The sequence below is a fragment of the Aulostomus chinensis genome, chromosome 10 (genome assembly GCF_037954235.1).
Source record: "Aulostomus chinensis isolate RoL2024-O1b breed Wild chromosome 10, RoL_Achi_v1.0, whole genome shotgun sequence".
Taxonomy (NCBI): domain Eukaryota; kingdom Metazoa; phylum Chordata; class Actinopteri; order Syngnathiformes; family Aulostomidae; genus Aulostomus; species Aulostomus chinensis.
Window position 1 is genome coordinate 14,164,444 of NC_141329.1, and position 12,652 is coordinate 14,177,095.

Genomic DNA, 12,652 nt, shown 5'->3' on the forward strand with positions numbered 1-12,652 from the left:
GAGAAATTGCGCCCATTTTAGACTGAGAAAAAGAGGGGTTTTTGTGTCAGCCTGCATTAGACAAAAATACAGATTAAATCATTCATTTGATCAGGCGCAGTGCACCACAGCAACAGTGATGACAAGTTGAACCAAAGTCAGTTTAAGCAAGCTGATGTCAAGCTACAACAGCCAATCTTGGCAGAGATCAGACTTGAAGACGCCTTCTGCTGTTTCCTGAGTGACAGACAGAGACTAAACGCCCTTGTCTGACTGCACAACAGCTATAGCAAATGTTTGAGCTTGAGGAGAGGAAATGATCTAAGTGACCTAAGTAAGTGTCAGGGGCTTATAATATTCTTCCTCTCATTTGCTGTGAAATGGCAGTTGGTGAACAGTTCACACATGCACGAAGTGACACACCCACACCACTGCCCAGCTGTCACGCAACCATCGCAGTGCCCAACTGTGTGTCAAACCAGTCTTAGTTATAGCTTGCTGTATCTAATAAACTGAAATTAATTGAAAATCCTGTCTTCTCAATAGCTTGCCTCAACAAAGAAATATTTGGTTTTACAAACACCCTGTTTGTCTCCATTTCTGTATTCCATCACAAAAGTACAACTAGTGAACAGCACAATCTTTCTACAAGCGTGCCACTAGCTGGCAGCTTGGATGTGAATGATAATGGCAGGTTGTTTTTGTTGTTTGTTCGGTTCTTTTGCTTTCACTGGCATACTCATCTGTCCTCTTGGAGTCTCTGAAAGGGGGACATTTCAGGTTTCCAAAAACTCTGAGACAGATGAGCTGTCTTATCCTTACTTCACCAACTGTCCTGTCAAAGGCAAGGCAGTTGACATGTATCTTGCCAAGCACTCAGTTTAACACAAAACATTGTGAAATATTCACAGATGTTTGGGCTATCGATATGGTTGAGATTATTATAAATCCACCAAAATCACATCAGTCCAATAATTCATATCATCACCATTATCAAAAGACAGACTTCATCCCTAGAATTCTCTGTGATTTTGAACTGAAAAAGGGCAAGTGCAGCACAGGGTAATTTATCTGGGAACATAATGAAACTTTCTTCTTGGTCATCTTGTCTGCTGTTCTATATGTTATTCTGTACAGTTTGACCCAATTTTTTCAAAAGCAAGAATTTTCACACTTGGACTCCTCTTGTCTGAACAAAATTAAGCTATGCATGTTTTAAAAAGATCTAATTTTGAGTTTTGGTGATGGGGTCTCACAGTTGTAGGGATTACTGAATAGACCCAATTGTCTTTACTGTCTTACATACATTTGCATTAGGTCACTTTTATATTGGACAGCAATCCGCCAATTCGCCCATCTTTGTTGCGGCTCGGTCCGAGGTTTTAGACAGAGTGTGGCAAAATGGGGGTCAATTGTGGCCCAGCAATATTCCTCCTCTGAGGGTACATTTATTGCCACCTCCATCACAGATCACCTATGCCCACAAGTTGTGAGCATAGGTGATCATGGTCAAAAATCTTCAATGAGCCAGCAGGAGGGGTCATAAAAAAGCAGTCTTACAAAGGGCTCTACCGAGGGTCTCCAACCTCCAATATGCTCATCATGAATTGAAAAAATGTGTTTCGCAAATGTTCCCATAGACGGACTTTAAATTAATTTCCCATCTTGCAGTGCTGTCCAGGAACCATGGTCTAAGCTGAATTACACTGCTCTGGCTCACTGGCTTTAAATTAGGACTGCACAAAGACATCTATAAAGAAAAAAAATTAAGTGGTTTTTTTTTCTATACTATATCCATAGTTCAACCTCTACTATTGCAATAAATTGGGATAAAATTGTATCATGACCCATGTATCCACATATTATGAGGTCCTTGCCAATTCCCGGCCCTACTTAAAACTTTATTAATTTACAGTAGCTCAATCCTCATGGCATTACATATTCTGCCTCCAGTTCCCAAACTAACTGCATTTCAGTAAGGCACATCACACAATGTGTAGCTGCCAGCCATCCAAAGGCACAGTTTCACACTTATTCCTGAAGTGCAGCAGCCAAATGTAATTAACATTTCCATGTTTCCCACATTTTGTATTTCTTGTCTGTAGCAACATCTACTGCACGTCTGTCCGTCCTGGGTGAGGGATCCCTCCTCTGTTGCTCACCCTGAGGTTTCTCAGATTTTTCCCTGTTAAAAGGGTTTTCTATGGAGTTTTTCCTCAGTCGATGTGAGGGTCTAAGGGCAGAGGATGTTGTTATGATGCCACGTGAAGCCCTTTGAGACAAACTGTTTGTGAAAACGGGCTCTACAAATAAAATTGCCTTGCCTAGATTTCATAATACTAAACTGAAGAGAAACATGACAAGGTTTACAGATGAGTTTTTTAGTCTTTCTAGATGAAATGGTTCCACAATGACCTCTAGATGGTAGCTAGCAAAGCTTTTAGCAGAGTGTAATAATAATAATAATACATTTTATTTTTTTGGTGCCTTTCTGAGCTATTTGGGGTTTGGAGAAGGTCTGACAGATATTGGTCAGGTTATGGAGTGTGTACGCAAATTGAGCCATAGAACCCGCGACCCTTAACAGGATAAGATGAAGAAAATGGACGGATGGATAAAAACACATTGACCAGAGGTTTATGCAGACAAACATCATTATGCTAAAAACAGGAGAAGTAAAGCTAGTTATGATGATAAAGTCACGTGTTCACACTGTAGTTCATTCATACTACAATGTTAGCTTTGAATATGACAATCCTGCATCTCACTAAACAAAATATTATATGATTCAGGAATATTCTTTTCAATTAGAGTAACTGTAAGACAAAGTTTGGTCACACATTTTACTTGTGAGGTCTGGGGGGGGGGGGGGGGGGGGGGCAAACACAAGACACTTGGTTACATCAGTGGCAACTGTGTTTCTATTCTGACAGTCCCTGTGACTGCGCATCTTTCAATTGCATTCATTTTTTTTGCTCTTTTATCTTAGCCTCCTCAATACAGCTAATAGACTAACTGTGTTTTCAAGGTCAAAAAAGCCTAATTTATTGACCATGATTAATTTTAAAAATCAATAAAAGGGGAAAATATTCAAGGGGGTGAATACTCTTATTGGCTCCGTATATTGGACCTTCAGTGACCAAGACCTGAGTACAGTGCCTATAAATGCATTCACCCCACTTTTCTTGCCCTTTTTTGCTTTTAAACATTGAATCATGGCAGTAAAATTTGGGAATTTTTTTTTGACAAAATTGAGGTAAAAAAAAACCCAACATTTTAATGCTAAAGTAACATCAGATTAATACAAGTAATGTCAATTCAAATACATCATCTAAAATATGTGATCTCATAAATATTCACCCACTTCAAGTCAGCTTTCAGTAGATACACCTTTGGGGGCAGCCATATAACTGAGTCTGAGCGGATAGGTCTCAGTCACACTTGCACATCCGGACTAACATTTTACTCCATTCTTCTTTACAAAACTGCTCAAACTCTGTCAGGTATCGCCAGGCTTAGGTGTCAAGAGCACTCTTCAAGTCCAGCTATAACTTCTTTAACTTCGTCTGGGCTTTGACTCTCAACATTTATTTGTTATCTTTTGACCATCTCCTTATAGCTTTCGTTATAAGAAAAAATAAAGCTATAAAGCTGTATGCTTTGTTCATTGCCTTGCTGGAAAGTAAATCTCCTCCCAAGTCATAGTACTCTTGCAGTCTGAATCACATTGTCATCCTGTATTTCTTTGTATTTTGCTGTATTCATCTTCCCATGTACCCTCACAAACCCTCCAGGGCCTGCTGCCGAGAAGCATCCCTACAACATAATGCTGTTGCCACCGTGCTTCACAATGGTGAAGACTTGGCTAAAATATGCTTGGTGCATTTCTGGTGATGTGCAGTGTTTGATGTCCACAAAACACAATGCCCAGTCTGATGGCAAAAAATTGCTATTCGGGTCTTATTAGAACAAAGAACCTTCTTCCTGTTGACCTTTGGGCCCCCCACTTGTCTTTGGGCAAACTCTGGTTGAGATGGCCTTCTCTTTGCCTCTCTTTTTAACTCCTTCAGAGTAGTCAAAGATGTCTTGGTGGCCTCCATCACAAATACCCTTGTTACACAGTCACTTAGTTTATGAGGACAGCCTGATCTAGGCAGATTCACATATGTGCCATATTACCATTTATTAATGGTGGATTTAACTGAACTCCAGGGCATTTCAGTGACTAGGATCTCCTGACTTGTAATTTTCAAAAGAATTTTCTCTGAGTTGCTTGGATTGTTCCTTTGTCTTCATGGTATAGCTATAGCCAGGAAAATAGAGGAACTGGGGAATGAACCTTGGAGGCACAGGTGTTTTTCTATCACACTCAGCAGACCAATAGACACATTCACTGCACTCAGATGATGTCCATTTAACCAATTCTGAGACTACTGGCACCAATTGGCCAGACTTCTGTTGAATTAGGTCAGTCACTTTAAAGGGGGATAAATATGTATGCAATCACTTATTTTACATTATTTTTGCATTACTTTTTTGACTGTAGTGTAAATCTTTTTTTCCCTTTGATATAAAGAGGGTTTTTTTTCTTTCAAAAAGCTTAATTCTATCAGCCATGATTCAATTTTTAAAAGAAACAGAAGGGAGAAAACATTTGTAGGGGTTGTTATAAGCACTGTATGTTGGACATTACCCTGGAAAGGATGTGAGAGATGATCTATCCACTCCCTTCACGGCCTCACTGGAGAGTTTTCTCAGCTGAGTGAGACAGCTGGATGCTGTTCTCAGAGCAAGTAGGAAAGAGTGCATCTACAATAGTTGATGTTCATGAAACAACTGAACACCCACCCTCCCACTTGGCAACACTGGACATCATCATATGCCAAATTGATCAACATCAGTCTACTCTCCCATTATGTTAGGATTTTTCATTCCTAATGAGACTAATTTGTTTATACCATAGGTAAAGTGCCATTTGAGCCATCTTATCAAATCACGATAGCATTCCCTTATGCTACTGGGCTTCAAGTGACACCTTTTCTCTGTGTTTTATCCACCTTAAAAATCCCTTTCACACTGCACCAAAAACGCGGATGAACACGGGTGTTTGGGCCCTCTGAAAAGGTTGCCTGAGCATTTCGACCTGCGTCCACCAACCCATCAAGCGACCCGGGTGTTCAGCAGCTCAGCTCGGCTCTGCCGGGCTCACCTGCAGTGTGAAAAAGGTGTCTCAGGTTTCCCATGATATGACCCTTTGACGTAGATCTACCGTCCTGTCGCATTCTGATTTTGTCACTGTGCTAAAAATAAATAAATGTATAGATATAAACCTGGGCTGGGCTGCGAGAGCTGCTCACTCATCTAAAGTATAAAGTTTTGGCCCTCTGCCATAAGATCAGTCTTCCTGTTGATGTCCCCGAGACACTCTGAAAGGCAGCGATGTCACTCCTTTTTTTTCAAACAATTTACATGTGTGTGATCTTACGTGAATTAATCTACGTCACGCTTGGGAGCTCCCACCAATCGGGAAACCCTAACCTGAACTGCGCAAGTGCGACCGTGCTTATAAACAACTTGTATCGCGATCTTGCACATCTTTTTCATGCTGCTTTCTGCTATTACCATGTCTAAATACTGGATAAGGAGAAAATCATTCATATCTGGAGCTATACATATCTCACAATCCCTTCCTTATAAACTCTCGTCGTTTCATCACTTTTTCCATTTGAAACACTTATTGGTGCAAGGGGTGTCACATGATGCACATCATACAACAAGCATGTCTTAAAATAAAGACTTCACCTCTCATTAACTTTTTGTTTCTGCCCAACAGTCTCTGTGCAAGTGATAATATAACATATTACAGTTGAGGATATTGAATATATTACCTCCTCTTTTTTCCACATCTTCTTCTTTGTCTAAAGCTGTGTTCACATTGAATGTGAAGCAAATATTTGCCTTGCTTCCTTTGCAGGGGTTTGGTTCTTGGATTATTTCTTTTTATTCACATAAATTTGTGCCACAAACATTTGTGTTTATTAGAACCCAAGGACCAGGGGCCTGTGAGGGGAATATTGCTGCTACTGTTCTACTACTGGTTATGTACATTTCAAGCATCTTTTAGGCAAGACGTAGGTTTTTGACACCTTTAATGTGTCGTCATTTTATCTAGATGATGCTTCAAACTTCTGGGCCAAACATTAAAGACAGTGAACTGTGTACTCTGATGGGTCCCTGTCACGTTTCAAGTGGCAAAGCATGCTAGTTAGTTTAGCTATCCTCACTCATGGGACCTCACACCTCTGGCACAATATCATGTTTAACCACTGCAGAGACATTTGAGCAAGCAGCAAACAACAACATGAGCTGCCCATGTAAAGACTTAAAAAGTGTAAATTTCTCGCTGGTGTAACACCAGCGTCCAGTCTAACCCAAATAAACACAAAATAATCTGGTAATCTGATGCTAGCTCTGATGTCTCGGTGGTGGTCGAACATATCAACTCTTCCATACAAATACTGGAGTGTGTGAAACAACAATGACCAGCTTGTCTTCCATGGTCTGTCTTGACAGGACATGAGTGTCATCTGGGGGATATTTACAATGATAGTTCCATATTTTCATTTTGCATGAATGTGCATAGAGGCAAAATGACCCAAGAATTTTTCGCTAGGACCACACCATTTGTGCCACCTCACTATTATTTGCATCTTTGCATTTACTTTAAATGTAAATTGACAGCAAATGATTAACCTTCAGTGTGAACATAGCTTTATATGATTAAGTCATTAATGGACTGAATTATGTAACTCCCAGACCTCATCCATGTCTTTGTTTAATTGCCTTATACATAGTCTCATTAAAGTGACAAATATGTTTCCACTTACATACCATACGTGCAAGTGTTTGAGCATATATCGTTCAGCTTCTATTTATATTTGGTTGTATTTTTGACATGGTAGAATGATAAAGAGTTTGCCTTTTCTGATTGAAACACGTCATAATTAGTTTTGAAGTTGAACTAAGTTAATTGATATCAATTGATCGGCCACTGTAATGTTACAGACTGCCCTTACCACTCAAGAATACGTCAAGATATAAAAGTCAAAGTAGAAATTCAGGTCAGAGGGTTTTGACACTGCTAAAAGTATATAACCTCATTATGAAGGAAACCAGTTGGTGCAAAGTGGTAATATGGTAATATACAAGTAGCTAATGCTTCCAGAAAAAATGGTGTAAGACGTTATAAAACATAACAATATAACTAAGTAAAGTCATTAAGTAAATGTACTTGGACTCACCAGACAACCCCAAATGCTCCATACCCGATTGGCCTGTCCGGCTCAATATCCAGCTGCTGTTGGAGGTGGTGCGTTTGCTGCTGGTGATGGTGGTGGTGATGGTGGTGAGCTTTGACAGCAGCAGCAGCTGCGGCTTGAACCTGAGCGGGAGCCGTGGCCGCCGCTGGCCCGGGCGCCTGTCCGGGGGCAGGAGAGGGGAAGTAGGGTTGCTGCTGGCCGGGGTTGAGCATCACCGCCGCAGCGGCAGCCGTGGAGGTGTGTTGCTGGACTGAGTGCACGGCAGCGGCCGAGCCCGGATGCTGCAGGTGATGCTGGCCCGAGTGGTGATGGTGGTGCATGTGTGGAGGTGGCAGGTGCTGGAGCTGGTGGTGATGATGCGTGTGATGGGCAGCCACTGCTGACGAGCCACCGTTGTATGCAGCCATCATTGTTGAAGCATTTGCAGCCGGTGTGCCACAGAGAGCCATTCAATGATGGAAAAATGCCCTTTTCACAATGTGATGAGAATGGCTACCAGGCTGCGATCCTTAATTCATGAAACTTGGAGAAACCATGGAGAAAACAGATTGGGGGTTTCTTTGAATCTACGGGGAGATGGACCATTCTGATGTGCCTCTGGCCCTAATGCCAACAAGGATCTGACCTACTTCCTCGAAATGAGTTTCCTCAGGTGTGCACCATGAGGTGTCTAGCTAGTAACGACAAGCATATGAGCATGTACATCAATGACTAGCCAAGTCTAAATATATACATAGCTTACAGTGCCACTGACAATGAAAACCAAAATACTGAATAGAAATAACCCGCACCCCCCTCGATAAATTAAAAAGTCGGTGGCCCTAGATGTCCGTCATGATGGAGGTAACGCCCCCCTCTCTCACTCCCGTTGGGTTCAACCTCCGTGTTGACAGAACCCTGTAATCCTTAGATCGTCACATGGGAAGCAGCGCGATCATCTTTTAAAAGTGTGCAAGTTGGCCACACGCTCTGGTCTGCTGTTCCCACCACCGGGGCTCCAGGCGGATCTGAAATAGCATCTATTATTCCACACCGAATACTCCCTCAGATGTGCGCGCAGGCCAAAGTGCTACTCTGTAAACAGGGGTAATCTCCGAGCCCTAATTACCGCTGCTGATCCGGTGCAGGGGAGGTGTCTCTTAAAGTAGCCCAGGCCACAACACATCAGCGCACGCAAGCAGCCAGGCAAGCAGGCAGCAGGCCCAGGCCTCGGTCATCTACCGCTCTCACATATTACAGGGGTACACGGAGCCGTGCGCTGCCACAGAAATCATCATTTTGACAGTGACAAGGCTTCTATCATGACTCAAAATATGAGGAGAAATTCTCGCAGACGACAGACTGGCAACTTCTTTCCCCCATCGACAGCCTCGCGCTCTGTATTGCCCTCTCCTCCTGCAGCTCATAAAAACACACACGGAGATTACTGGGCCAAAAGTTAAATCCTCACAATGCTGGATGGGTTTTCCTGCAGCCAGGACCTCGACAGAAGACTGTGGTATTGAACCTGAGAGCTTGCTGCTAGCTAATGGGTGTCCATATTTCCAAATCAAAACAGTAATATTTCCTCTCCTTCGTGACAGTGTCGGTGAGTCCAGTCGTCACCTGAGGAAGAGGACAGCGGGGCTGAAGAGTTTCAGCTCTACGCTAGGCTCTGTGACCGCGACGCCTCGCTGCCACCGGCATGATAAAGCTATTGGTCATGAGGCAACAGAGACGAGCGGCTGATCCAACATGGTGAACGAAACCTTAGCTACAAGGCGGTGAGCTTACTGATGACGGCCAACCAATCGCTGAGCGCGCCGAAGTGACGTGTCCGTAAGCTTCATGATTGACAGTGCACGCAGCCAGTGGCCCGTTCAACCTTTTTATAACAGCGAGGCTGACTGTTGCGCGGTGAACCCTACATCGGCACGGATGCGACCATGGGCAGAGGCGCATTGAGCAGTGAACCACAAAGGACAGTGGTGATTTTGTTGGTAAAATGTCCTAGTTTTCTCGCACATAGGTATCACGTGCAGAAAATGTATTAAACTTCTTATTTACTTTTTTTATCCCCTCGCTGCGGCTAATTATGGGTTTTAGACATAGCAGCACACAGAAATATTATTCATCCATTTTCTTCCGCTTATCCTATTGGGGTTCGGGGGGGGGGGGGGTGGCTGGAGTCTATCCTAGCGGCTTTCGGACGAGAGGCAGGGTTCACCCTGGACAGGTCGCTCGTCCATTATGGGACCAACAGATACAGAGAGACAACCATCCACACTCACAGTCACACCTACGGTCAATTTAGTGCATCGAGTCTACATTTGCATGTCTTTGGACTGTTGGAGAAAGACAGAGCACCCGGAGATAACCAATGCTGGCACAGGGAGAACATGCAGACTCCACACATTAAGATCCTGTTCCTGAGCCGGGACTTGAACCCACAACCTTCTTGCTGTGAGGCGACAGTGCTGACCACCGCACCACTGTGCTGCTTCTTAATTCTATTGTTCATACTTATTTATTAATGTAAATGCTGTTTTGTTTTTGGTTTTTTGGGCTCCTTTCAACTCCGTCATAGGTTTAGCTACAGACACCATTCAAATGTCACAGTGTTCAGCTCTTTAAGAAGATAGTGTCTTGTATTTTTTGCAATTTTACCTTTTATAATTTTGCATGTATTGTAGTTTTTTTTAAACCTTTTTTACTCGGTGACAATGGAGTCAATGAAAAAAAATGGCAAAAATAATTCAATACTCAAATGTTTTCAACTGCTTCATATTTTTAGCTTAGGTCTGTCTGACCTGCGTCTGGTAGCTGAAAAACCTAAGAACAATCCAGCAAGATAGTGTGTGAGCGCTTTTGTCTACTTTAAAAGTTATTTTTCTCTTTATCACACCTGTCACAGAATCTTGTGTAAAGAGTTTCCTCGCTAAAATACTTTCAGCTACAGAAATCATTCAACAATTGAACTGTTCTGCTCTTCAAAGGCTTTATTATCGATTATTTTTCAAGTCTACCTTTTGTACAATTTGAAATGTTAACTTTTTTTTAAACTTTTCTTTTACAGTGGAGGTCAATAGTGAAAATATTTAAATGCTCCAAAACTCACTCCACTTTTACATTAAAATGTCTCCACAAAGACTCCCTTAAGTGTCCAGTTCAGTTGTCTCTGTGTGTTCCTACAGATGAATGAAACACTTGCACACACATTTTTAACCGTTTAACAGCCACTCTGTGATTGTGTTATCTCCAGAAGGCCTTGATATAATTTCGTCAAATTTAAAACATTCACTTGGACTCAAGGATGAGCCCAAAACATTGTGGTTTCTAAGGTCAAAAGTCAAGGTTCAAGGTCACTCCAAATGATAGAAATATCTCAGGAGAGTGAATTTCTTTAAATTTTAAATAAACATTTACTCACACTCAAAGATGAAATCCAGTTTGAGTTTGGACAATAAAACAGTGCAGAGCTCAGATTCATTGTATGTTCCAGCAGTGTGTCACACCTCTTGTTTCTTGTTGTTATGCAGACGATACGCAACTGTACTTATCAGTGCATCCACATGCAACAAATCAGCTGACTAAACTGGAGGCCTGTCTAAAGGAAATAAAAACTTGGATGACCCTGAATTTCCTTTTATTAAACTCTGACAAAACTGAAGTTATTGTGCTGGGCCCAAAACACCCTAGAGACACCCTATCTAATGAGATAGATAGGTTTGATGGTTTGACTGCTTTCTTCCATCTACGTAACATTGCTAAGATCAGACACATCCTGTCTCAAAAGGATGCAGAAAAACTAGTCCATGCCTTTGTCACTTCCAGGCTGGATTACTGCAATTCCCTCCTATCAGGCTGCACCAGTAGGTCCCTAAAGACTCTCCAGCTGGTCCAAAATGCTGCTGCCCGTGTGTTGAAGAGAACTAGTAGAAGAGACCATGTCTCTCCTGTACTGGCTTCTCTGCATTGGCTCCTTGTCAAATTTAGAATAGAATTCAAAATTCTCCTTCTAACATACAAAGTCCTCAACAGTCAGGCACCTTCATACCTGACAGAGCTCCTAGTCCCCTATTATCCAGCTAGAACCCTTCGCTCCCAGAATGCGGGATTACTGGTGGTCCCTAGAGTTTCTAAAAGTAGAATGGGAGCCAGAGCCTTCAGCTATCAGGCTCCGCTCCTGTGGAACCGCTTCCTAGTTTCAATGCAGACACCCTCTCTACCTTTAAGAACAGACATAAGACCTTCCTTTTTGATCAGGCTTATAGTTGGGCTGCTTAGGCTGACCCTTCGATATGCTGCTATAGGCTTAGGCTGATGGGGGATCTCCCATGGTGCACTGGGCTTCTCTCTCCTCCTCTCTTTCATCTCTGTCCTCCTGTATGTGCTATACATTAATCATACTCATATGTGTTACTAACTCATCTTCTTCTCCGGAGCCTTCAGGCTCCCCACATCCCTCATCCCAGATCCTGGGTGCTGCTGGAGGAGGTTACAGACCAGAAGAGGCTCAAGCTGCCACCCGTAGCACCACATGCTCACGTCCCCGTCTGTCCATCAGTCTCTTCCTTTTCTCTCTCTCTTTATCTCTGTCCCACTCTTTCCTTCTGCATATCTGTCTTCCTCCATTATCTGTCTTTGTCTCTTCCCTGCTCTCCTGCTCTCTTTCCCCCCAAAGCAGAAGGCCGTCCCCATTGAGCCTGGATCTGCTCGACGTTCCTGCCTGTTAAAGGAAGGTTTTCGTTGCCGCTGTTGCAGGATGTGCTTGCTGATGGAGAATTGTTGGGCGTAAATTCATTGAAGGAGTTTGGTACTAGACCTGCTCTACTTGTAAAGTGTCAAGAGATAACTGTTGTTGTGATTTAGCGCTATACAACTAAAATTGACTTGACTTGTGACCTGGTCATATGCGCTCAAAAGACTTCCACTAGGTATACACATCTGTATCCTTAATAATAGCTTCTCCAGCGAGCTTCATATCCTAAATCCTCCCTCCCGATGCAGTTTAGGAATTGAGATGTTTGTCAAAAACACAACATGCTCAATTCCTGGGTCACAAGCAGCATGACAGAGGAGAGAGAATCGGAAGGCTGAAAGGAGAGAATTGAGAAGAAGCGTAATCATGACTCCAGGATCATAAATACATTCCCTGAGCGTTAGCATAGCATGTATTAGCATTAGCATGCAAATGCTAATTCTGCATGTATTTTTTTTACGCTTGGATCATGACCACACTACCTCTGCTTTAGCATAACTATATAACACCCTGACTGACAGAGTTTACGGGGGGAACAGGACCCAAATGTAGTGTGGTTCATGACAGGGAATTCAGGACAACACAAGAACAATAAAAAACAAACTAGACAGAA

General features: G+C 42.6%; 1 protein-coding gene across 1 annotated transcript in view; it reads right to left on the reverse strand.

Moving 5' to 3' along the window:
• nlk2 (nemo-like kinase, type 2) overlaps positions 1-9,041 on the reverse strand; it is a 54,980-nt gene extending 45,939 nt beyond the window's left edge. Inside the window, exon 1 of the mRNA XM_086216120.1 lies at positions 7,281-9,041. Within this exon, the coding sequence (XP_086072246.1) occupies positions 7,281-7,747 (467 nt within the window). The 5' untranslated portion in view covers positions 7,748-9,041. The remainder of the gene's footprint in view (positions 1-7,280) is intronic.
• Between the last annotated feature and the right edge of the window lie 3,611 nt (positions 9,042-12,652).